Below are 26897 nucleotides of genomic sequence, written 5' to 3' on the forward strand. Positions count from 1 at the left end.
AGGTAGCCTGTAATTTCAGTTGTTTCCCAATTGGTGTTCACTTAAATTGAGAGATTTCTTTCTACATACAGGCTAGCAGATCTATCTTCTTATAAAGGAGAAACCTCGAAAAGGTATCCAAGCTTCCTTCCTATTTGATCTAGGCATCTCATGTATGTGATGATTTACATATAAAAGATCTCTACTGAAGATCAATTGCTGTAATCATGGAAAATCTTTAAAAGCATTATGTAAGCCTATTATGTTGAACTCTCCCGTAGTCCTTACCAGAGTCATGTGTTCCCCCCCCCATTTGTTAAATTTAATATATTCTGCTGCAGTTTCAATGCATTTCTTTTAATTTTGCTATGAGATAAAATTGAAAATACCATCACAATGATTGAACCCAACTGCCTTAAGCTATGAATTTGTAGACTTGTAGAAAGTGAAAACAGCCTTCTTAAGCCCCATAAACTCTCTTTATTTGTTACTAACAGTCAATCTAATTTTCCAGCCCTTTTCTGAGCTTGAAGAAAAAACTGGTCAGTACTTTTGCTGAATAGTGTTTATTATACATCAATCAAAACCAAGATGATACTCCTTTAGAAGAACCTTCTTCTAAATTTTAAACTGGCAAACAGACTGTAACAGATTGGGACTTAAGAATGACAAAAGGAGAGGGGGAGGTGAAGGAATTACAGCTCAAAGTGAGGGGTGTGTGTGTATGTATGTATGTATGTTTGGGGGGAATTTGAAGAGTTTTAATAAAGGGTTTGTTACCCTACAGCTAGAAAGGACCTCAGAGGCCCTCTAGTCCAAAGATTGATCAAGGTTCTGAATAATGCCAGTGTCCCCTTTCTTTTTCATTCCTTGACTGGGGGGGAGGGGGGAGGAGGGCAAGGGCAGTTGTTAAACTGTGATTGGGAAGAGTTATTTCTTTAGGTTTAAAAAAAAAAAAGGCAGGAGTCAGCACCATTTCTTGAATCTTGGGGACCTTTCAGTATTGCGGTGTGAAGAATGTTACCATACCTCACAAAGCTAGCAGGTCCAGAGTTTATCTGGTCCATCCTTATTTTTTCTAGCATTCCTTTTCCACTATCTGTAAGTTTCAGCTGACTCCTTTCTACTCAACAGTTCGTGGCCTTCCTTCTTCAAAGACAATGAGCCCTCCTTTGCTAGGCCCACTTGATCATGGAAGTGATTCTCGGCATCCTAGTTTTTTTTTGAGTTCTGGTCATCTCAGCTTCTCTAAGCTTTCATTTCTGGTCCTGTATTCTGACCCTTTCCATGTGATCGTTCCTCAGAGGATCGCAGGGACCAGATGATAGTTTGAAGCTATGGCAAAATTGCTTGGGAGGGGAAAAGTTATCTCCAAAGGGAAACGAGGACCTAGAGGTAGAAGAGACAGCAGCTCACAGAAACCTAATAGTCCTAAAACTAGTACTTTAACCACTGTAACTTCTTGCATCTGAACAAGCATCTTGCTTGTTCCATTAGGGTCCAGCCCTCCCTCTTATGCCTCCAGAGCCAAGGTTTGAGCTTGCCCAACCTCTAAACTCCAAAGGATCCCTTTACCCGGCATAATAGAAAGTACAGAACTTAATCCTGAGATAATTTGGGGTCCATGAACCCCCTAAGGGTCCCTACACTGGGAACTTCAACAATTGAAGTAGCATTTCAAATCTTATTCAGAAAAGGGGTTTGTAAGTCTCGATACCAAAAGTGGGAGCCTATGACAAAAAAATGGGAGAACTCCCCGATCTATATATATCTCGCTTTGCTGATAAAGGCATGAGTGACTTGCCAGAAGGCTGCCTCAAGTGCCTGAGCTGGAAGCCGAGCGCTGCTGCCCCACATCTCCCGGGTCACTGTCCCTTCTATACCGTCCTGGGTTTGAATTCCCAATAATTGACTCTTAACGACCCTGTGTCATCCTGGCCAATTAATTGCAACCACTTACTAAGCACATACAACGTGCACGACATTTAGTAGGGGCTAGCGATACAATGACACTGCTCTCGAGGAGTTCTCATCTGGGGTCACTTCCCCTTTCTCAGCCTCAGTGCCCACGTTTGTGAAATGGGACAGTCCCTTCAGGCTCCGGAAAGCTCCCGGCCTCCCCGACCCGGCCCTAGAAAGCTTTGTTCTGTTTCATCCAACTGCGGTGCGAAAGGCGGGTGTAGTGGCTGCGCGAGTCCGCCAGAGGGCTGCGCTTCTCGGACTCAGCAGCCTAAACCTGCGCAGGGGGAGGAGGGGAGGGGCTGAGGCGAGAAATGATTGGACGGCTAGTGGAGAGCTCAGCAGCCTGCGGAGGGATGGGGGGAGGGGGGGCCTGCCGAAATCGGCGTCCCATTGGCTGGGAGTTTGACTCTGTTCCGGCCCCGACTCTGCTGATGGAGACCCACTAGCCCGCTCCTAACAATGATCATTTCTATTTCGACTGGAAATTTGGGGATTTTTTTTTCTCTGCCGGCATTCTCTGAACAGAAGCTTGCAAAGGGAGACTAATTTACAGAAAAGGTCATTGTGGGTGACGTGTAATTAGCTCTTGATCTTGTACTCCCACAGAACCCTTTTAAATTTTTTTTTTTTGGGGGGGGGGAGTGGGTGGAGTGCTGGTGCCGGGAAAAGGGTGTTTTCCTGGGCCAGTGGCAAGGGGATTGCCGAGGTAATTATCTCTTCCTCTCCACCCGTTCTGATCCCGGAAGAATAAAGTAAAATTGATTCTGGAAGCAGAAGGGGGGCCCCAACTGACCCTACACAGTGACCCTCGATAAAGCATGCAAATGGGTCAAAGCGGAGGGGTGAGATATTCTGTTAGCTTGGACAATAGCCCACGGCGGCTGTTCTGGCCTGCAGCCAACCTCCTGAGTCAGAATCGGAGCAGACTGCAACCCCACCGCAAAGTGGGAAGCCAAGTCCAAGGGCTGGGGAAGGCAGCTGCAAGAGTCAGCAAAGCCTTCTCTTCCACAGGAGGAAGCCGAGCTGCCGGGCCTTCTTCCAAGTCCCGCCAGGAGATAAGGTCGGGTTTAGTGAGCAGGGAGGCAGGCGAAGCTAGGGCCTGCTCTCCTGGTTCCCCATCTCACGTCCTCCACTAGACGACGAGACCTAGGTCTACCCGACGTGAAGAGGACGCCGAAATTTGGTCACTTTGGGCAAAAAGCTCAATTCAATCTCCCAGAAAAAGTTTATCAGAGATTTGTTGTCAGATACTTGTACTTTCTGGACTTTTTCATGATAAAAGCAGCGTCAGTGACCTTATCCCCTAAGCCCTCCTTCTAGAACCCCGGAATTCTAGAAATATTCCCAGATTGCCTCTGTAAGATCAGCCCATTCTGACACCAAGTCATCATCCCCTGATATTCCTGCCATCCCAAGGCAGAGAAGGTACCCGAGGACGACCAAAGTGATGAATTGGGGGTATGAGACAAGCCAAAAGTAGGGCCAAGGTTTCTGTCATTCCAGAAATGGCTCAGAAAGCAGTGGGATGGTGCCACAAAACTTTCTCTACAAAGGGGGAAATGTGGGGACAGCAATGGTCAAAATGCCCTCCAGCAGGGGGTTTGTGCATCAAGCTAAGAGCACCCCAGGTCCCTCAGGCCCACTAGCCAGTGTGAAATCACTTGCAGCCAAGCTAGGCAGTAGTTAGGAGTCAAGAGTTGGGTCTCTGAAGAGGGTTGCACAGAATCCAGTCCTCATTCCCAACTCCCCGGAGCTACCTGTGGGGTTACCCTGACCCCAAACCAGGAAAGCCCACTTTTATCTATATGCTGCTTCTTTCTCCACTTCAGTCCTTTACCTGTTTTTCACGTGGTCAGGAGACAGTTTATTTTGGCAAGGAGAATGAGGTCTCTTTTAGACTCAAGCCTTTTCATTTCTTTGTGCTTCAAACTCTCAATAGGAGTTCTGATTTCAGTCCATCCCTCTCCTGCCGTGTCTGCTTTTTTATTTCTCAGCTGGCATTTCCTACCACTACCTGCTTTCAGGACCTCAGAGAAACAAAAGGTTGGGGAGACAAACCAGCCAAGTTCCATAAGAAGCTTGGAGATGAAGCCTGGGAGGAAGAGGAGCAAGCAGTGTGTGGCAAAAAAGAGAGAAGAGTCTCCGGAGGGAAGTTCCTCAGTCCCATTCTTCCCACCCCTCCACCACCACCATGGGCCTTCCATCAGGAAGAGCTGAGGTGGCTTGGGTTTGGGGACTGGCGGGCAGAGATCTCACTTGGAGCTGGAAGCTGGGTGAGCCAGGTGGAGGAAGGTGTTGGTGGCGTAGTTCTGGAAAAGCGGCTGTAGGAACATGCCGATGGTGCCGAAGATACAGACAAAGACAAAAATCCAGAGGAACAGGCGGTCAATCACCATAGCAACATACTTCCAGTCCTCACTCACCTGCATAAAGAAAGAGAGGAGGAAGGGGAGGGGAGAGGGATGAGTAGTGGGTGAGGGCACCTCCCTGCCTCCTTCCCCCCTCGTCCCAGGCTCCACCACTGACCCCACGTGCTCTTAGTCTACCCTATAATAGCATAAGTGAGTCAGAAGGTTCTGAGATCGAATCCTGTCTAATTCTGTAATCATGAACAGGTCAGCTTGTTTCCTCAAATGTAAAGTAAGAATAACACTTACTCAAGGTTCTTGTGAGCATCAAATGAAATCCTGTGTAAATCACCTGCATAAAACATTTTGAAAACCTTCAAGTCTTAGCTATTATTCCAGATTTAAAGCTGGAGAGGAACCCCAGATATCTAATCTCCTTCATTTACATCTAAAGAAAAAAAAGAGTCCTGGAAAAATGAGCAGATTTGCTGATGGTCACACAGGGAGCGAACAGAAGTAGGATTCAAATTCAGGTGTTCCCATTGCCACAATGTCTTGGCGGTGTTACAGAGGAACAAGGGCACAGAAGCAGGTTGACCATCATTTCCCCTTCTCAGCCCCATCTTCCCTGGGTCTGTTTTTCCAGCCACTCTTTCCCCCAGCTCTCATCAGTGTGGTCAGAGCCAGGAGGATGCATTTGTGTGGCCAGGCAAATGAAAAATATTGGCTCTTTGTCCAGAGTGTGCTTTGACTTGAAAAATAAATAAAGACCTACTGGCTATGGGAAAAGGAAATTAGGAGTTGCTGATAAGTGCATTTGTAAAAAGTAGACTTTAGGGGCAGCTAGGTGTCAAAATGGATCAATCCTGGAATTAGGAGGACCTGAATTCAACTGTGCCCTTTGATACTTATTAGTTGTATAACCCTGGGCAAGCCATTTAACCCCCATTGCTGCCAAAAACAAACAATTTTTAAAAAGGTCTCTGCTCCCAGCATCTTACTTCCCAGCTGGCTCACATTGTCTCACCTAGGCCTACTTTAATGATGGTGCAATTCTTGGAGGAATATAGCTACTGTGTCCTTGAGCCTTGGATATGGATAGAGACCTGGATTACTCCCCCACCCCCACCCCAGCCCCGCACACTAGTTGTGTGATGTTGGGCAAGTCACCTCATTTCTTCAAATCTCTACTTCCTCATCAGGAACATAACCCCTGCTTTGCCTACCTCAGGGTTATTGTGAGGATCAAATGAAACTATGTACATAAGAGTACTTTGTACAATGAGAAAGACCCATGTAAATTTCAGGTGTCCTTTATTATTATAATTTGCTCTTAATTGACAGTATACCAAATGTGCACCATTGAAATAACTGGAGATGAAAAGAGCTACTAGCCTGATCTCTGGGCTCCATGATGGCTTAAACCACAGTGAGGATGGAGGGCCAAGCCTACCTGCCTCTCCCCACCTCTTCTCTAAATAAAGAGAATCTCATTAATCACCTAGTCTTGCCCATATCTGAAAAGGATTCTCTACAATGTTCTGACAAGTGGTCATCCAGCTTCCACTGAAAGTTTCAAGTGGTGGGAAACCCCATACATCTAGAAACAGCTTATTTCAGGGATCCTTATCCATTTCTTAAAAAATCTATCTTGATAAATGTATTTCAATACAATTGGATTCCTTTGTAATTCCATATATTTTATGCATTCAAAAATATTATTCCAAGATGGTATCCTTAGGCTTTATTGATCAAAGAGGCCTATAATACACAAAAGAGGTTAAAAATTCCTAGTTCACTTTTTTGAGATGTGTGGTATTCCCATGATTCACAACTAGTATCATTGAAAGAATACTAATGTTTTTAAAAGGTATGATTTTTCTTTCAGGAAGAATCTGGGAGTCATAAAACATTGGACATTTTCCTCATGCAATTCAGCCTGTTGTTTTCCCTTGTTCAATCCTGAGGTCTGTTCATTTTTAATCGGTAGTATCTATCCCAAGGTATATGGATAGATGGACCAGAGCCATGGGTTGTGTATTGTAGTCTGGGTAATAGGCATTCTTCGATCCATTTGGTTTTTCTTGTGCGGATTGTTAAGCACCATCTTGAATGCTTTGGATCTCATTTAAGAGGCTAGGTATTGGTTTAGATCATTCAATAAGTACAATGCCATTCACATCCAGTGGAACATCCACATATCAGAAATCCCTCATCCATATAGACTACCCTGGCCATCATTTTTGCCAATAGAAAACATCTTTAGCAAGCATATGTCTACCTGATTTCTATCTTACTTGATAGTAATAAAAAGCATCTAAATAGCATAATGAAGAGAGGCCTGAACCTGGAGTTCACAAGATCTGACACAATCAACTTTAGATCTAGCTGTGTGATCCTTGGCAAGCCATTTAGTCTGTCTCAGTTTCCTCATCTGCAAAATGCGAATAATAATAGTATCAACCTCCCAGAGTTGTTGTGATATAAGTTATTTATAAAGTGCCTTGCAAACCTTAAAGCTATACATACTAGCTAGTATTATTGTTATTTTAATAATAATAGGAGATGATCAAATACAATCATCTGATATCTTTGAAAGTATTTTGTACGATCTTATGGGAATGTAGAATGTAGAATTATGTAGAATAAGAGTCTTTAGGACTGCATCCTTGTGTCGATCATATAATAAACAATAAGCATGGCATCACCTTATCTTCCGTTTTTGTTGTTCAATTATTTTTCAGTCATGTCCAGTTCTTTGTAACCCCTTTTGGGGTTTTCTTGGCAGAAAAACTGGAGCAGATTGTCATTTCCTTTTCCAGCTCATTTTACAGATGAGAAAACTGAGGCAAACAACAGTAAGTGACTTGCCCAGGGTCATACACTAGTGTCTGAGACTGGATTTGAATTCAGAAGGGTGTCTACCTGACTTCAAGCCTGGCACTCCATCACTGCACCACCTAGCTACCCAAAACATTGGAACAGTTTGCTATTTCCTTCTCCCTATTCTCTGTATTTCTTGGCTAATTTCTGACTGCAAAGATGTGTTCCTTTGAAAGGTATTGTTTCTGAAAGTCTACACATTCCCTTCTTATATTTTTACAAAAGATGCGCATGATACAATTGTAGAAAATTGTTCTGAAGAGTTTGTGGAGATGAAAGATTGGCAATAAGTGCTATTCTCATAGTTCCCTGCCCCTATTTTTTATAGTAATAAGATCTATGGTTTTTTTTTCCAATCATTTAGTTGTTTTTTTTTTTTTCCCAGTCTCTTGAGAATCAATATCTCATTACCCTCAAAACTATGTTTGCCCCAAGATGAACCCATTCTGTATCTCTTTGATCTGGTCCATCTGCTCCTCTATTTGCTTTAGTGCCATTTCTACTTCTTCACACAGCTCATTGGGACTGGATGTGAGCATCCGAAAGTCATCATTCCATTGTCATTAGTGAAGAATATGATTTTTAATATAAATCTCGAGGGCTTTTTTTTCAATTATTGTCTCTTGTCCTTTTTTCCAATTTCATCCTTAAATAAGAAAATTCTTGAAATGACCTGGCTTATTTGGGACTTGTGGCAAACTTTCTATTAACTTGGTCTTCCTCTACCATTTCCCCCTGTTTTATGAATAGTTGCTGCTCCTGATCTTCTGCAATCATTTTCCATTAGATGTATAAATCATGCAGCAAGATAACTGTATAAATATGTATACATATATTGTATTTAACATATACTTTAATACATTTAACATATATTGGACTACTTGCCATCTAGGGGAGAGAGTGGGGGATAGGAGGGGAAAATTTGGAACAGAAGCTTTTGCAAAGGTCAATGTTAGAAAATTACCCATGCATATGTTTTGTATATAAAAAGCTATGATAAAAACAAACAAATAAAAAAATAACTATCCCGGGAAGTAGACGCTATTATTATCCTCAATTTACAGATGGGGAAACTGAGGCAAACCAAAGTTAAATGACTTGCTCAAGGTCACACAGATAACAAGTGTATGAGGTCAAATTTGAACTCAGATCCAGAGCTCTATCTAAAGTACCATTTTGTTGATCTAAATAGTGTGGTATGCTAATTAAATAAAATAAAATTTTAAAATGCCAAAAAAAATTATTTATAAATGAGCATATATTCTAAATTGGCATTGTCTTTGCTTTCCCTATCTCTCTTGTTGACACAGAATTCATGTATTTGCCAACTCAGACAGTTTCTAGGCTCTTTAGCCTATTCATTGGCAATAGCTTCATATTATTTAGACTTCTTTTAGAAAGAGTGATAATGTATGTCAATAATTGTTGTTTTATCTACTTCTCATCAACAGATTAAGTAGTTCAGATTAGAACTATTTTAATTGCCAGCTATGTCTTCTAATTTTTTTATATTTCCCCTAATTTGGCATTGATTTCAATCTTTGATCTAAGAAGTCCTTTTGTCTATACATAAATAACTAATTTTGAAAGATTCTTAAATTGACAACTTTGTTTTCTATTTGAGACATTACTTTCTTTTTGATGGGCAGTTAGATGGCAGTGGATAGAATAGTAGGCCTGGAATCACAAGACCTGACTTTAAATCTGGCCTCATATACTGTGACATATTTAACATGTATAGGACTGCTTGCCATCTGGGGGAGGGGGTGGAGGGAGGGAAGGGAAAAATCAGAACAGAAGTGAGTGCAAGGGATAATGTTGTAAAAAAAAAATTACCCTGGCATGGATTCTGTCAATAAAAAGTTATTTAAAAAATAAAATAAAATAAACATTGAAATACAAGCTAAAAAAAAAATCTGGCCTCAGATACTCACTAGCTGTGTAACCCTGTGTGCCTCAGTTTCCTTATCTGTAACTGGAGAAGAAAATGGCAATCCACTCCAATATCTTTGCCAAGTGTGGACAGCACTGACATGCTAGGGTCCACAAAGTCAGAAAGAGTTAGACATGACTGAATATCAACAAATATAAATGTTAGCTATTATTATTACTCTTTGTATCCCCAGGCAAAGTTATTGGCATATGGTAAGCGCTTAATAAATGTTCTGTCTATCTATCTGCTCTCCCAATGGTCACATCTGCAAATCTGGAGCCCACTAACCCCAGAAGTCATAGCCTCTTGGAGTTTATACCTTCCTCATCCTATTCTCAATCACAATGACATTTCCAATTTCCACATAAGCTGGCTCAATCATGGACCAAGATCAGAAAGTCACAACATGGATCTGAAAAAGAAGGCTGTGATATGGATGGCCTGTCCCCTATCACGATTATGGACAGTGTGGTATAGTGGGAAGAGCACTGGGTTTTGAAAGAGCCCTTTGGTTTGAATCCTGGCTGCTGTACTTACTTCCTATAAAACCTCAATTCAGTCACTCCCTCTTTCTTGCCCTCAGTTTCATTTTAAAAGGGGAGGGGGGACACTTAGACTATATGAGCTCTTCCTTCTAGCTACAAATTTTTTTAATCTTTAAAAGATGGAGCTAAGCAGTCAGGGAGAGCAGGCTTTATGCAGCAGAGTGTGAGGTGAAGGTTCTCCAAGTGATTGCATCAGCAAAACTAAATCCATCTCCCTTGAGATTCTAGAATTGAAAGTGCCTTTGCAGAAGAAAATTCCAGAAGAGTGCAAACTCAGTGAGAGATGAAGGGTAAGGGCAGTAAAAATGATGTGTTGCCTAACCAGCAACTGGCGTCCTCCCTCAAGGTCCTGGCTATAAATATTTCATAAGGCAGCCATCCCAGATAGCCAGTTGAGTAGAAAAGGAATATTAGTTTGGGGAGATGCAGTTTTGTAGCAGAGCCAGAAATGGGCCTGTCCTAGAGGGATACACTTCAAGATAATTCTACATACCCACTCTTTCCTAAGCTCTCTTATTTTATATTCAGTAGAGCCCGAAAGCACAAAATCTCCATCTTGCTCTTAGGGTTGTTCAGTCATGTCTGACTGTTTGTGACCCCATACGGAGTTTCTTCTTGGCAAAGATAATAGTGTTTTACCATTTCCTTCTCCAGTTCATTTTACAGATAAGGAAACTGAGGTAAATGGAGTTGAATGACTTGCTCTGGTTCATTAGTAAATGCCTGAAGCCAAACTCAGGAAGATGAGTCAACCCCATTACTCTATGCACTTGGAACCACCTGAATGAAGGGAGAGGGAGACACACGGATTTCACTTGCCAAGAGACGTGGTTAGATGACCACAGTGCATTCCAGAAAACTGCTTCCTCCCTCTCTGTTAAGTCGAATTTAAGCCATCTCATTTCACTGTTGCTTCTTTCTAGATACAGATACTTGGGGAACAGGAAGATAATTCTGTGTCACTCAGCACTCAAAGGCTGACCTCTGAAGGAATCCAATCCAGACTAACCTTGCCTACAGGACATCCTGGTAGTGGAGTAGGTGAGGCATTAGACTCAGAAGAATACTTCCTACTTACATGAACTGATGCTAAGTGAACTAAGCAGAACCAGGAGATCATTGTACACAGCAACAAAATTATGTGATAATCAATTCTGATGGATGTGGCTTTTTTCAACAATGAGATGATTCAGGCCGATCTCAATAGACTTGTGATAGAGAGAACCATCTGCATCCAAGAGAGAACCGTGGGGACTGAGTGTGGATCACAACATAGTACTTTCACCTTTTTATTGTTGTTGTTTACTTGCTTTGTTCTTTCCTTTTTCATCTTTCTTTCCCTTTTGATCTGATTTTTCTTGTGCAGCGAGATAAATGTGGAAATATGCTTAGAAGAATTGCAAATGTCTAACCTATATTAAATTACTTGCTGTCTAGGGGAGGGGATGGGAGGGAAGGAAAAAAATTTGGAACACAAGATTTTGCAAGGGTAACTGCTGAAAATATCTTTGCATGTATTTTGAAAAATATAAAGTTATTATTATTATTAGAAGAAGGAGGAGGAGGAGGAGGAGAAGAAGAAAGAAGAAAACTACTTACTTGACTTTGATCAAAACACATCGCCTCATCTGTAGAGTGAAATCATGGGACCAGATGGCCTTCAAAGTCCCTTTCAACTTTAAAATCCCAGTATGATCTCTGGCCCACTTTTCCATCCTTCACTGTACATTTATAAATATTGCGGTGACATCATTCATAGGTCCACAGATTTAGAGCTTAAAGGGACCTCAGAAACCATTTGTACCAATCCCCTCATTTTACAGATAAGACCTAGAAAGGATCAATGACTTGTCAGAGATCAATCAGATAGAAAGTGCCAGGGACTGGATTCAAGGTAAATTCCTCCGACTCCAACTTCACTATTATTTCCATTTCTGTTGATTATATCCTAATATTCTGACCTTCTTGAAGATTGTTTCTTTTATGTGTGTGTATGTACACACACAAATACATAAATATATGTGTATGTTATATATGTATTATATGTGTGTGTGTATAATTGCCTAGTATAACCTATAATGTATCTTAGGAATGCTAAAAGAAATCCGACTGACCAGATACTACATCATTAGGATACCCCAAGCCCACCACCCTGCCCACGCCTCTTCTGCCCCCACGTGTCGAGGGAGGACCCCTCCTCCAGCCCTCCTCCTGCCCCCTCCCCTCCCACTCACGCTTTGGTCATCGTCCTCACTCCGCATGTGGTCAGCAATGAAGCGCACACCGTCCACGGCCTCCTTGAGCCCACAGCCACACGGCCCCCCTGGGCCCGCTCGCCCCCGGAAGCCATTGGCCGAGTCTGCCGACTCAGCCCCAAAAACTCCTCCAAACTCCTTGACGGAGGCCTGGTTGACAAAGCAAGTGCAGGAATTGGCCCCCGGGGCGTCTCGGAAGAAGACGCCCCCTCCGCCCTCCTGCTCCCGCTGCCGCCGCCTTTGCCTCAGGCGCTGCCGCGCGCAGTTCTGGCGCGGCTGCTTCATGAAGAGCACGGCGGGCAGCTTCTCCAGGAAGACGACTTTGACCCACGGGGCCATGGTGTGGGTGGTGGGGGATCGGTGGTGCACGTTGAGGACGCAGACGCTGGTGACGATGGAGAAAGTCACCAGGACCATGGTGAACATGAGGTACTTGCCGACCAGCGGCACGTCCAGGGAGGTGGGAGGGACAATCTTGGAGATAAGCAGCAGAAAGACGGTAAGGGCCAAGAGAACGGAGATGCAGAGGGTCATCTTCTCGCCACAGTCAGAAGGCAGGTAGAAGACCAGGATAGCAAGGGAGGTGATGAGGATGCAAGGAATGATGAGGTTGATGGTGTAGAAGAGCGGCTTGCGCCGAATGATGAAGTCATAGGTGATGTCCACGTAAGTGGAGTCATCCGGGTTCTCGTTCCGCCGGCCCGGCAGGGCCACGATGTCCCATTCGCCGCTGGGGGTGAAGTCGTCCAGGTTGGCAACCTCGCTCTTCAATACCAAGTCAATTTCTGTGCGATCGTAGGTCCAGGAACGGAACTTCATGGTGCAGTTCTGCTGGTCAAAGGGGAAATGCTTGACCTCGATCTTGCAGGCGCTCTTGTAGATGGCTGGGGGGAGCCAGAAGATGCTTCCGTCATAGGAAACCACAGCATTGGAGTAGAAGGAGACTTCGTACACCCCGTCAGCGCTGAGAGCCGGGTGGGGAGGGGAAGAGGAGAGCACATCAGTCGGGCTCATTTCGTCCAGGACCCACCCTGCCTTGGGGGGGGGGGGGGGGAAGGAAGGGGAGATTCGGTCCCTGCATTTGGGAAGCTGATTTTATGAGGAATGTGAGCCCGGTCTCCATGCACATCCTCCCAGGCGCAGATGCGGACAGAAACAAGATGCAGATGAAACAGGGCAGATGATTCAGCCAGATGGGGTTCTCAACATCAGTAGAAGGAATAGGAAAGAATAAGGCCATGCAAGGGAGGGGGGATGAAAACCAGTAATCAGACTTAGGAAGGTTCTCTAAAAGGAAGGAAGGGGGTACAAGATGAAGAATGTATAAGTGAACACGCGAGTGTGTTTGTGTGCTCACGTGGGCACCAGTGCGGGCTTATGTGAGAGGGGGATATAGGACTGCAAGAGCAGGAGCCAAAAAGGGCTCATCTAAAGCAGGGAAAATAGCCTGTGGGAACTATTAAACCACCCCCCCAAAAAAAAGTGGGGCAATTAGGTGGCGCAATAGATAAAGCACCAACCCTGAAGTCAGGAGGACCTGAGTTCAAATGTGACCTCAGACACTTAACACGTCCTACCTAGCTGTGGCAAGTCACTTAACCCCAGTTGGGTCAGCCAAAAAAAAATTAAAATAAAAAAAAAAAAGCAAAAGAAGATGAAAGATAGGTGGTGATGGAAAGGTACAGGTAAGACTTCATTTGAAAATGGAGGGAGCTTGAGGGGGAAGAGCAAAGTGGATTAAATTTGACTAGAGACAGAAAGGAACCATGGGATCTAGGCTTTAAACCCCAAGCAGAGTGGTTTCAGCAACTTTCCAAGAAAAGGAAAGGTGATCTTATTGAAAAATGTGATTCTTGGCCTTGGGCATAGGAGGGATTCCTTGATGAGAAGAAGGGACCTCAAAAAGTCTTTTGTTTCACACCCTTGCTTCCTAATGAAATCCTGCCTACTAGTAAAGCAGGCTTGTCAACTGGCAAGCAATTTTTTAAAACTTTCTCTCCTACCACACCCTAAACATGGTGAGTGCTAGCCTGGGAACTTAGGAGATCTGGATTCTAATTTTGCTCCTACTACTAATTCCAGTGGTTTTCTTATGCAAAAGAAGGAACAAGGGAAGGGAGGGTGTTATACTGTATATGATTGGTAAGGTCCCTTTCAGTTCCAACATGAATCACAAGGAATGGTTATTGGCTATGGGGGTCAGAGTAGCAATTCAAATGATCTCATTTGTCAATTGATCAATATTTATGTTTGCTTGTCTGAATCACTGTCTATATACTGATTAATCTATGTTCTTTTCCCTTCATCTTAAACTACTTTTGGTTTGGTTTGGTTTTATTTCTAATTCAACTGACCCTCCCATCAGAACATCCTCCTTCCCTCCCCATTGCTCAAGGACTACATACTTGTTGTAGAGGACTACATCTGGAAGCCAAATGTGCTTGGAAGGAAGTCGAACTTTCTTCATATTGTCAAATTCTTCTGGTTTCCAGGTAAGCCGGTAATCCTCCCACTCCTGAGGAGAGATGCCAGAGAAGTGACCAGGGAGAGAGGGGCCATTCCAACTACAGGAAAATTAGGAAAGGAACTAGAGGCTGATAAGGAATTTGGAAAAAGAAAAAAGAAAGAGAAAGAGAAGATGTCGCCATTATCTCCTCCTTTATCTCACCTGGAGAGATGGCTCTTTTCCTTACCAAGACAAAACATTCTAAATGAACAAGGAATCTCATTCTCCAGCAGATTGCCCCTTCCATCATCCCCACCCTCTCACTCCTATTCAATCTCTTCCTACTTTCTGATTGGTCCCCCCCCCCCCCCGCCTACAAATAAGGTCACATTTCCTCAAAAAACCCTCAGCTTGACTCATCCAAACACAAGCAATAGACCCATACCTCATCTTCCTATTAATGGCTAAATTCCTTGAGAAGGCCATTTAAAATAGTACCATCACTTCCTTTCTTTGAACTTTATTTGTAACTCTTGACTGTCTGGCTTCTGACCCCATCATTTAACCAAAACTGCCCTCTCCAAATCTATCAGTGATGTCCTAATTGCCAAATCCAATGGCCTTTTCCCAGTCCTCACTCTTCTTGACCTCTCTGTCACTGATGGCATTTTTAATCATATAGAACTCAATATCCAAAGCTGAATTCATTATTTCCCCTCCTCAAACCCTCCCCACTTATGAACTTATATATAGGAAACTATCATCTTGAAGTCTATTGTCTTCCCATTCATTCAAGTTCACAATCTAGGTATTAACCTTAACTCCTCATTATCTCACTGTACCCCACATCCTCTTGTCAAGACCTATCAATTTTACCTTCATTACATGTGTATGTGTGTGCATATGTATGTAAGTATGTACTCTTCTTTCTTTTGACATTGCTACCCCCCTAATACAGGCCCTCATCATGTTATGGATGGACGATTATAATAGGCTGCTGGTCAGTCAGTCAGCCTCAAGTCTCTCCCCACTCTAGCCCATCTTCTATTCAGCTATTTCCCTACCCGTGTCATCCACCTAGTCAAAAAACTCCAGAGATTCTCTATCACTTCTAGGGTCAAATATAAAATCTGTTTGGCATTCAAACTCCCTCCAACCTTTGTATACTTTACTCTCTACCATGTACTCTACAACCTGCTGAATTGTACATTAGATCTCCTTGCTATTTTTTGCATAAGATATACCATCTCCCAACTACAGGCATTTTCACAAGCTGTCTGCCATTCCTGGCATACTCTCATTCATATCTCCATTCTTGGTTTCCCTGGCTTCTTTCAAATTCCGGCTAAAATCTATCTGCCACTAGAATCCTTTCTCAATCCTCCTTAGTGCTAGTGACTCCCTGATGTTGATTACTTCCAATTGATTCTGTCTATATCTTGTTAGTATGTACTTGTTTGCATGTTTTCTCCCCCGTTAGACTTCAAGCTCCTGGAAAGCAGGAGCTCTCTCTTGTCTTTCTATAGGATCTGACCCATAGGAGTCACTTAGTATGTTTATTGACTACCTATGTCTACCTCAATAAAGCTGTTCAAAATCCAGATATTACTCCCATTGACTATTATCTTCCTATGAGCTTCTTAGCATAAAAGACAAAGGACAGGTAGGTAGCCATGAGAAAAATCATGGAGCCTGAGAGACAGGCTTGGAGGAAGCCCATTCATTCAATAAACATTCAAAAGGATACACAACACCATAAAGTCACTAGAAGAAATGCAAAGCTGAGATAAGACATGCCCCCATGGAGCTCACAGTAAAGGACTCAGACAATATATAATATCATATGATAAATATATTCGAGAATTTTAGAAAGTATTTTGTGAGGTATAAGGGAGAAGGTAATTTTAATAGTGATTAAAGAAATAGGATTTTTAAAAAGTGACTATAGAAGGAAAGATCAAGTGGAAGGGTTTGAAAAAGAGAGGGGTGTTGAGAGGAGAGGATTAGGTCACTCACCTGGGTCAGCCAGACGTTGGTGGTCATTATCTGCTCCCGCTCATGCTAAAACAAAAGCAGCTCTTGATGAATATTCTATTCCCATCTCTTCCATACCCCTCCAAAGTAAATGCACATATGTCTGAGGACCAAGTAAGAAGGCATGCTAACTTCACATGGCTAGGAGACCCCCTAGAAAGGACACATATGTAAACACCACACCATTGGATTGGATTTTATTAAGTGAGAATCCACCCTCTTATCCTAGGGTATACAGGAACACAAAGATGAGACTGAAGGGCCAGGGAGCTGAAGACTACTTCTAACTTACCACACTAATGAGCTGGGCTAACGATACAGTAAGCTGTACAGTCACCAGCTCAGAGCCATTGGTGGCTGGTCGAATGAGCTTGTTGTAGCGGGCAGGATCCAGGAGATGTTCCACCAACCTTTCTTCTGTGTCTGTAGCCAGGACTCCTGGGATAGAGTTGGGAATAGCACCAAAAGGGGGTAAGAAGAGCTAATCAAATATATTCATCCCTTCAGAGCATTTTGGGACAACCTCCCCGGGTAACAGACAAAATGCCAATTTTGTCTGTTACTCAGGAAGTTGTCCCAAAATGCCAAGGTAGGCAAGGCATGTAGGCCCTCAGACCACCATATTACTCTTCTCTCTTTTTGACCTTCTCTCTTTCTGAGAAAAATACAAAATGCATGTGATTTAAAAAAAAAACAACCACCTTACTTTTAGTATCTAAGAAATGGATGCAAATTTAATAATATACCATATAATAATGAATAAATGATCAATATGTAAATGGTTAGTTTTTGAAGGAGGTAACAGACATTGTAAAAAATGACCTGAAATTGTTCCCCTTCTTTCCTAATCAGAAAACTGCAAACTAAAACAACTTTGAACTACTGTTTCATACCAACTAAATTAATAAAAATGGTTAAAATGATGAAATCGAATGTTTGTAGAGCTATATAAACAGGTATTTTATTACACTGTTGGTGGAATTAACATTCATTCAGAGCAATCTGGAAACTTACATTTACAAAACTGATTCAGTCCTTTGATCTTACTACTAGGGCCTTACCATAGGAATCTGGAGTGGGGGATAGTTTGGACTCATGATTTCACTGATACAGCAAACTCCCTTCCCCCATGCAGACTGGCAACCTATCTATAATTCAGGGTCTTAGAGAGCTACCTGGGCCACTAAAAGGTCAAGTTACTTTGCCCAGGCTTACATAGACAGTGTGTTTCAGAAGCATGACTTGAAAGCAGGTCTTTATGACTTTATGATCTATCTTCTATTCTATTTAGAGAAGATGTAGATTAACAAAGCCATGCTAGCAAATTTAATATAGATTTTAATTAAATTTAATTAAAATTAAAATGTAATATTAATATACGTTTGTTTAAAACAAGCTATATTCAAGAGTCAATAGTTTTATATACTATCTTTATTTTTCTATTTTCCTATATGTAAATGTATGTTTGTTGATAATCTTATGGTTTATAAAAAAGTTAAACATCATAACACTAAAAAAAATTGTGGCACATCAATGCCACACAATATATGATACTGGATTACCTGTGCCTGGCACATAGCAGGCATTTAATAAATGCCTATTGATTGATTGATAGATATGGGTCATAAAAATGAGAAGTAATGTGCTGTAATAAAGATAGACCAGGTCCTCAGAAGACCTGGGTTCAAATGCTGCCTCTAATATTTACTGGTCATGTAATCTCGAGCAATTTTTTTTATTATTATCGCTTTTTATTTACAAGATATATGCATGGGTAATTTTTCAGCATTGACAATTGCAAAACCTTTTGTTCCAACTTTTCCCCTCCTTCCTCCCACCCACTCCCTCCCCCCATGGCAGGTTGAGCAATACATGTTAAATATGTTAAAGTATAAATTAAATACAATATATGTATACATGTCCAAACAGTTATTTTGTTGAGCAATTTTCTTAATCTCTAGTGCCTCAGTAAACTTTTTAAGGCTATAAGTTGCAGAGAAGGTATCATTTGGCATTGGTAAAGAAAACACAGGTCTGGTTAAAAAAAAAACAAACACAACCATCCAATCAAATGAATAAATAAAGAATGGTAGATATCCTGAGTCTCACATTTGTTGGATGTATGCCTGGGTAATTCACTTAACCTCTTCCCTTAGTTTCTTCATTTACAAAATGGAGATAATATTTGCATACTCTACTTCATCAGGTATTGCTCATTACTATGAGCAAATTGCTTTGTATGCAAGAAACAAAAAAAGAAATCTGAAAGGACAGACAACATGATGCACAGTGACAAGGATTTTACTTTTAAAAAATAAAAAAATATATACATATGAAAATGGAAAAGAGAGTGGAACAGGATACAAGTTGAATAAGTTGCTATTTTATTGTTTGTATTTTTCTTTTATCAAAATGTAAGTTGTTATTATTTTAATTGGAATTTTTAATTTGTATTTTGGAACTGTTATTAAGTATACAATGAGAATAAAATTAACATATAGGAAAATCCACAGAAGACAACAGACTGAGATTTATGCTCCAAAAAGGGAATCCCTGTATTGAGAGACTGGAAAAAATGCTCTTCAGACTGAAAAATTCCTATGGCAGGGTCTATTCTCCCAGGACCAGTGTAAATCTTCCCTTATTCTTCCCAAAGGATGGCATTTGAGCTTGGAACACGTGACAGATTTCCCTTGTTTTGCAGAAGTCAGTCATAACTTTAGATCTCACCTATTTCTACAGAGAACATGTGTCTCTGGATGTCCTCTGCATCTGTGTTGGTCAGTATTAAGTATGGTTTATCTGGGTTTACCTATTGTGTATCTGTTTATGTCTTTGTGTGTGTGCTCTGGTGCCCCTCTGTCTCTGCTTTCTGTACTTCTCCGTATTTGATCACATGCTTAACATATTCAGGAGGACCTTCTTCTCATTCCAGATTCAGACACTTCTTAGGGACACACATACAATATGAGATTCCATGTTCTCATATCTACCATTTACACAGTCTTGATTATTTTTCTTCTCTTACTAAATGCACCCTCAGTCATACATTAACATTAACCCTCAACATTCCTGCTCCTCCACCCCTCACCCCCATCCCAAGTACCTGCTCACTCTCACTGTTGCTAGCAGAATCAGGAATACATGCTCGTTTATTTGTTTCACTACACTTAACACAATGACAAACAGCAATGTTTTTCACCCCTCTCATGCCCCCACAGTCCCTCCTCTTCCATCTCCCACCTATCTTCTGTCTCCCATTGAGAGAGTGGAGATTCCCCTCCCTTCTTCCTCTCCTCTGTATGATGACCCAATTTGAGAACTGCCTGTGGGGTTGAAATAACTAATCAAATCATATCAGGTACGGGATTCTTTCCCATCTCCTTAAATTGCACGTTCCTCTCTTCACTTCTGTGAAGAGCACTTCTCCAGCTTTTCTACCCCCTCATCTTTTCCGCCCCCCATTCTCTTTCCAACCTTCCCCTCCCCCATGGTCCTATTCACAGAAAATCACATTTGGAAGAGTTTCGAGATTATGCCCCACCTCATTTTTGCTCTTGAGACGTCCCTCTCCTCATCCGATCCAGGGCCCTACATTCTCTGGGGTCCCTCCCCTTTCCCAAGTCTCCCCCGATTGCCAATACCGGTCCTCCCAAGAGCGTACTGCTTTCTCCACTCCCGCCCCCACGGATGTCTCCGGCCGGCTCGATGTCCTTACCTGGAAACAGCCCGAAGAGGCCAAGGCTGAGGAGCAGCGCCATGGGGAGCGGGAGCCAGGGCATCCCGCCCGCATAGCTTACCTTGCTCCCCCTAGGCTAGCTCAGTGCTCCGCAGCCCGCAGGAGAATGCGGGGGGTGGGGCGGCGCTCTGTCCGCGGTACTGAAGCCCGGGCGCTGTCCGCGGTGTCGGAACCGGGGTGGGGGTGGCGGACTGGAGCTGGAGCTACAGCTGAAGATGGAGATGGAGCAGGAATCTCTTCGTTGGCTACTGCAGCTGTTGCCTCGTTTACTGTTAGCTGTGACTGATGCTTCTGCGGCTCCTATGGATCCGGGGGCCCAGGGGGCGGGGCTGGGAGGAAGGTTCGGGGGAGGGGCCGGAACCTAGTTTATCGCTATCTAGCTGTTCCCTGGGGGGATCCTGGACTCTTTCAGAGGAGCTTCCCTCTGTTTGGTTTCCAGAGGGATAGAATGGGCTGAGCTAAAATCGTTTCCTCCACTCCAGATAAGAGAGTGTTCTGTGCCATTGAGACTGAGTCATCAACACTGCTAGTCCCGGGACTCCTATCTAGGAAAGTGGATCTTTCTTAGACCCTGGTGTGAATCTGCTCTGCTCTGGTGCGGGAGGAGGAAGGGAAAGGAGAAGGTGGAGTTTGGATTTGGTGAGGTTTAAAACAGAATTCTCCTTCCTACTTCCGATGTTGCCTACCTAACCTTATGGGGAGTCTCCTGAGGGTGGAGGGTAGGAGGAGGGGAGGATAGGAGACAGTGCCAGTGAATCCAAGTAGGTCAGACATAGTTTTTTTAAAAAAAATATGGTGGTAGTGAATAAATTAGGGAAATGAGCAAAGGGAGGGGTGAAAAACGGGAGGAAGAGAGAAATGGAGGAAGGGTAGGGTTTGAAACCCTCGCCAAAACCTACTGTTTGGGACTCGTTGGCTAGAGGGGACCAGACAAGAAAGTGGTTTATACTTTCACTTTAATGGAGGAAGGAACAGTGCTTCATAATTAGAGGGCTTATGGATCACCATTAAAAAGCAAGTGGTTTTCAGAAAAATAATGGAAGGTCTGGTATTCCAACACCTATCTTTCAGCTTTCAGCCCAATCCCAGCATTCTCCAATTCTCGCTTCCAACAGGAAGGGGAAAGAGAAGGAAATAGGGTTTGTCCTTCTGCTCTTCAATTATGACCTACTCTTTCATCTTACTACTTCAGAATTAAGTCCTTGACCTGGCTGTTGTCTAACAGTGTGAAGAAGGAAAATCAGGGCAGATCACAAAGATGGAGGATTTATATTTTCATTTGTTTAGCATTTTTAATGTACCTAAGTTACTTGGGAAAGGAAAATAGGTCTTAACTGGAAAAATGGGGCCTTCAGTATGGATAGATTCAGGGAATAAGGAGCAGAATAATAATTATTATTGCTGCCACCTCTTACATTTATATAGCTGTAAAGTTTACAAAGTATCTTATCTCAATTGAACCTCACAATGAAGTATATGAGCAAGCATTTTTATCCCCATTTTATGGTTGAAGAAACTAAATTTAACAGAAGAAAAATTAGTAAGGGAAAAACTCAGATTTGAATCCTAGTTTTTCTATGCCAGGAGGACCAGCCATTTTCTCCTCTCCACCTTTGACTTCCTCAAGATGAAGACTAGACTAAAGAAAGAAATGACTAGGCAATATCTCTCTCCTTTCTCTGAGCAGAAAGGATGAATTACTCAATTTGACATTCATTAGCCAAAGGAAGATTATTTGAGAAGCTGTGACCTGATCCACTCATCCAACTCCTGATAGGATCTACAAAACTGTCAGGCATAAAAACAGAGTTGACAATTAAGGGGAGAATCAAGTTTTGAGGCAGGATGGGAAAAGGTTTTGATCATACCCCAGAATGTATTCTTAAGGCCACAAAGAGACGCTATGATTGTAGAGAGTGCTTGAATTGAGATATCGTGAAGTGTTAGAAGGCTAAACCTGAAAGCTGAGCACTTAGGTGTAGGTGGGTTTTTTCTCCATGATCAATAAAATTTTAAAATACTCAAATGGATCTGTGATCTTAAGAATAAAATCCTCTACCAAATGGATCTGTGATCTCAAGAATAAAGTCATCCTCTACAACAATGTAAATCACAAATCATACTTGCCCATTCTGTGCTGCTCTTATCTGTGTTCCTCACAAGGAGTCCACAACTATGCTGAGGAATCCATTTTTTTCCATTACAGGGCTATTTATATTACACAGTTATCAATTAGTTATTCCTTACGCTTGCCTTGTGACTATACTCTTTTCACTGAGGCATTTCTTTGATAACAATCTTTATGCCATTTCTCCTAAATAATTAACTTACAATCATACTTAGAGCAAAAAGAAATTTTATTTTTTTCTCAAAAATATTTTATTTTCCCAGATACATGTAAAGAAAGTTTTCAACATTCAATATTCATTTTTGTAAGACTTTTGTGTTACAATTTTTTTTCTTCTCTCCCATATTTCCCCCCCTCCCCAAAACAATAACCAATCTGATATAGGTCAAACATGTGCAATCTTAAAAGAACTTTATAAGTAATTTACTTCAACCCACTCCTCTTACCAATAAGATTAGGTATCTTAGTTAAATGTCATATAGGTAGTACTTAGTAGAAGGGATATATATAGTGATCCCATTAACTCCAAATCCATGGTCCTTTCCACTGACCACATTCCTTTATTTTGGCTAATCTCATTTTCTTTGGTTTGATGAAAAACATTTGGAAATGTCCCTATATCCCTGGAGTTGGATGTGGTAGGAAGAACCTAAGTGCTATAGTTGTGGAAGGAGAAGAAAACAGCGAGGGAGAAAAAAGCAACAAGGGTTCCAGAATACAAAGGCAGAGTCCCAGTATGTATAAAAGTATGTGTATGTCTAGACATGTTTACACAGGCTTACAAGTCTGTGCAAATGTGTATATCTGACAACTTAGCCATGAAAAAGGCTGAAGAATTAAGAGCTTTAAGACAAAATAGAAATCTGTAATGTCCAGCCTGGAGAAAAGAATACTGGAGTAATCCACGGGAACAAGATGAAGAGGGAATAGATATTTACCTAGTACTAGGTAAATACTATACACTTTTCAGAACATTTCCATATAACTTACCTCAGTTCGTGACAGCAGAAAAGATGAAGTTCCTGAGGGGAATCACAGAACTATATAAACTGAGAGGTGAAAGGGATTCCAGAGGTCATTTTATTCGATCTGCAAATTTAAGCAGGAATCGCTTTTATACTATCCTAACAAATGGTAATCCAACCTCTACACGAAAACTTCCAGTGATATGGAACTGATGATAGATATCTTAGGGTAGTCCATTGTACTTCTGCACCAATTCTAAATTGCTAGGAAGATCTTCCTCACCTACATCAGAAATATGAGTCCCTGTAACTTGAATACTCATTACTCAATACTTGGATACATCTTGCTAGAACAAGGCTAACCTCTCTTTGAGATGATAGCTCTTCAACTAATAAAAATAATTATGTTTCCCCTATTCCCACCCTTCATCACTTCACCAACCTAAACACACCCACTCCCTTAAACTTATCCTCTTATGACCTGAGGTCATAAGAATCTAACACAATGACATATTCTTTATGTAATAGATCATTTTTGCCAAAAAGCCATAGATGCTACTTTCATTTGTTTGAGGTAAGAAGACATTTTGGTTTTTATTTTAAGTTCATTGTTCAAAGTTTTGTCATCTGTAGGTGTGTAGTTAGATGGGAGATGGATGATAGAGCATTTATTGAACACTTACTGTGTGGTAAGGATTGGGGATACAAATAAAACAAACAAAACAATCTCCCTACCCTCATGGAGCTTACATTCTAGTAGAAGAAATTTATATTTAGGAGGAGGCTAAAGGAGGGGGAAGGAAATCTGCTTGGGGAAGGGAGGAAGGCAAAGTGGCTGGTCAAAAGAAGAAAAAAGCCACAAGAGTCCTAACATAGATAAGTCAAAAATGAGTCTATCTTAAACTGAATCCCTAAGTTGGGAAGTCACTGTAGGAATACCTACTCCTAAATAACTTACAACAAATATGCTGACTCCAGCACTCCAATGGCAGTTATTCAGTTATCTTTCAGCTTTCTCTTCTCCAGGACAAAGTTATCTCAGCTTTTTTGTCTTTTATTTCTAAACTTCATATCTCAGCTCTACTCTGAGACCTTTCCTTCAACAAATGCCTCCCCCCCATCTCCCAAATCTTTATTCTTTAGTACTCTTTCTAGCCAAAGAGACAAGATGAGCAAGTTGATAATGATTGAAAGGCATGCGCATTCTGGGCACAGAGATGGAAAAGAGGGTGAGCTGAAAGGAAAAGTGAAGATGGAATTTTACTGTAGTCTCCTTAAGTTAAAATGACCAGAATGCTACACCAGTACCCTTTGATCCAACACTACCTTTACTGGTCAGGATCCCAAAGGGATCACAAAAGAGGGAAAAGGACTTTTTAAAAAAATTTCTTTTCTGGGTTTGTTTTTTTAAATGGTTTTCCCCTTTTGTCCTGATTCTTCTTTCACTACATGACTAATATGGAAATATGGTTAACATGATTGCACATGCATAGCTCATATCAGATTGTTAGCTGTCTTGGGAGAGTGGGTAGGAAAGGAGGGAGAAACATCTGGAACTCAAAATGAATGTTGAAAACTATTTTTACATGTAATAGAAACAAAATAAAATACTATTTTAAAAAAATAAAATGCTGTACCTAAATTTCAAGAGCTCCAAGTCTAAAGCCTGGCTCTGCCAACTAAAAATAATTACATGACTCTAGACAAATCTCTAAGCTTACTTTTTTCTCTCCTGTAAATTTGAGGTTATAACAATACCTAATTTACAGAATTGTTGTGCAGATTAGACAGCACACAAAAAAGGTTTGAAAACTTTTAAGCATTTAAATATAATCTTATTTGCAAGCTTGAATTGAGTTAAAATGTGAACTGTTTAGCTTTTTGCTTCTTGTATTTATAAATACTCTCTTTTCTCATGTCTTTCTAGCTTTTTTCCATCTCTTTAGCAAATTGTTAGTTTCTTAGGGGTTGGCACTTTTTCATCTTTGTGGAGAGCACCCTAAACACAGCAGGTATTTCATGTTTAAATTCTTTGAAACTAGTGGATCACCCCATTTTTACAGATGAGAAAACCGACCTGAAGTGATTTGTTTAGTCACACAGGAAAAGTTATAGACCATAGATTCCACATCCAGTCCAACTCCATTTTTTCTTTAGGTTTTTTTTTCAATTAAGAAATATTTCATTTCTCTCATCCCACCCCCATTCTAAATCACTATCCCCAGCACATAAAGAATCACTTACTAAATTGATAACATCCCCCTATTTCTTTGTACTTTGCATTGTTTTAACATGTGTACGGGTTGTTTCACTTCGGTGAAATTTAAGTTCCTTGAGGGCAGGCTTTTGTGTGTGTGTATGTGTGTGTGTCTTAGTATCATCAGCAACGAGGATTATGGCTGGTAGTAGGGCATAGTAGGCTCTTAATTAGTGCTGGTTGAATTTAATTTAATAGGCAGTCCCGTCAGGAGCAATTGCGGGGAGAGGATAAGCAATGATTACTATGTGCTTGGTACTGTACAACGTGCCAGGGACCAGTCTGGGCCCCCCCAAGAGAAGCCCCAAAGCAATTGTTAAGCTTACGGCACCAACCAGAGCGATCTTTCCTGGCCGCTCCGGGGCCACCAGCTGTCGTTTTCCGGCGAGCCGGGAACAAGCTTTGTCTTTCGCAATGGCGACACCTAGTGAAAGGCTGGCGACGCTGCCACTCAGTTGCAGCCCCCCTTGAGGAAGGATCAGTTTGCCTCCTGAGAGCCAGATGGCGTTTGCCTCCTGATCTCAGGTCGGAGGGGGTGATGAGGGTGGTTCATTCTTGCGTCTGATTTTCCACCTTCCTGCACACGCTGGGTTGGGAGGTCAGCAGCCCGTGGCCTTCGGGAGCCATAAGAAAAGCACAAGAAGTAATAAGTGCCTGCCCTTTCTTTTCTTACTCCTCTTTCCAAAAATAAATTCAATAGGGCCTAAAACTGAGGAATTGGGGGGGTGGAAGGGGAGGGTGTCGAGGGGAAGAGAGGAGGCAAGATGGGGGAGGAAAGTAAGTCCGGTAGGAAGAGGTAGAGATCCAAATGGTTAGCATCAGGAGGCAGGGGGAGGAAAGAGGAAAAGAGAGGGACAAGGAAAGTAAAGAAGGGCAGGCCGCGAACACAGACCCAGACAGGGCCCAGCCGGGATATAGAGAGGCTGCGGGGCAGAAGAAGGACAAGGCTGAAGGTGGGGGAAGGGGAGGGAGCGCAACAGAGGCTCCCGTACGCCACCCACAGTGAGCACGCGGCGGCCCGGTCACGTGACAAGGGAGCTCGCGCAATGGATGAAGTGCGTGGCCCGGAAAAAAGCCCCATCTGGTCACATGCAGGGGGTGGGGTGGCAGGAAAGGAGATCCAGAAGGAAAAGGAGGTGGAGGTGGCTGCCGCTGCCACGTCACGTGAGAGGGGTCGGGTGGACGTGCCTGGTCACGTGACAGGGGTGAGACAAGCGGGGGGCGGGGGAGGCGGGGCCGAGGAGGCGGGGCGCGCGGCTTCCGGCGGCGGGAGAGGGGGGGGTGGGGGGGCCTGTCCCGGAGGTGGCGGCGGCGCCATCTTGGCGAAGGGGGGATCAGGAAGTGCGGACCGCGGCGGCGGCGGCGGCGGCGGCGGAGCCCGGAGCCCGGAGCGGAGGCCGGAGGCGCCCGGCCCGCCGGCCCC

At 42.5% G+C, this 26897-nt stretch overlaps 1 protein-coding gene across 2 annotated transcripts; it reads right to left on the reverse strand.

Moving 5' to 3' along the window:
* Positions 1-529: 529 nt before the first annotated feature.
* Positions 530-20825, reverse strand: CHRNB2 (cholinergic receptor nicotinic beta 2 subunit). 2 transcript variants are annotated; one of them, XM_051993929.1, is made up of 6 exons: positions 20104-20825; positions 16678-16823; positions 16368-16412; positions 14311-14420; positions 11885-12869; positions 530-4364 (listed from the first exon to the last, which is right to left on the reverse strand). In XM_051993929.1, the coding sequence occupies exons 1-6, from the start codon at positions 20165-20167 to the stop codon at positions 4194-4196; spliced, it is 1521 nt and encodes a 506-aa protein (XP_051849889.1). In that variant the 5' UTR covers positions 20168-20825; the 3' UTR covers positions 530-4193. The 2 variants fall into 2 exon arrangements, with proteins under 2 accessions (XP_051849889.1, XP_051849890.1); XM_051993930.1 differs by lacking the exon at positions 20104-20825 and having other exon boundaries at positions 14311-14499; positions 16678-16720.
* Positions 20826-26897: the final 6072 nt, after the last annotated feature.

Source organism: Antechinus flavipes, chromosome 4 (assembly GCF_016432865.1).
Source record: "Antechinus flavipes isolate AdamAnt ecotype Samford, QLD, Australia chromosome 4, AdamAnt_v2, whole genome shotgun sequence".
Classification (NCBI taxonomy): Eukaryota; Metazoa; Chordata; class Mammalia; order Dasyuromorphia; family Dasyuridae; genus Antechinus; species Antechinus flavipes.

What these genes read in the sequence shown, in the direction of transcription:
- CHRNB2 (XM_051993929.1), bottom strand. Translation starts at nt 20,167, where the DNA reads ATGCCCTGGCTCCCGCTCCCCATGGCGCTGCTCCTCAGCCTTGGCCTC. An exon ending in CCAACGTCTGGCTGACCCAG is followed by an intron (nt 14,421 to 16,367) that starts GTGAGTGACCTA and finishes ATCTCTCCTCAG; the next exon opens with GAGTGGGAGGATTACCGGCT. An exon ending in GTGAGGACGATGACCAAAGC is followed by an intron (nt 4,365 to 11,884) that starts GTGAGTGGGAGG and finishes TTCTTTATGCAG; the next exon opens with GTGAGTGAGGACTGGAAGTA.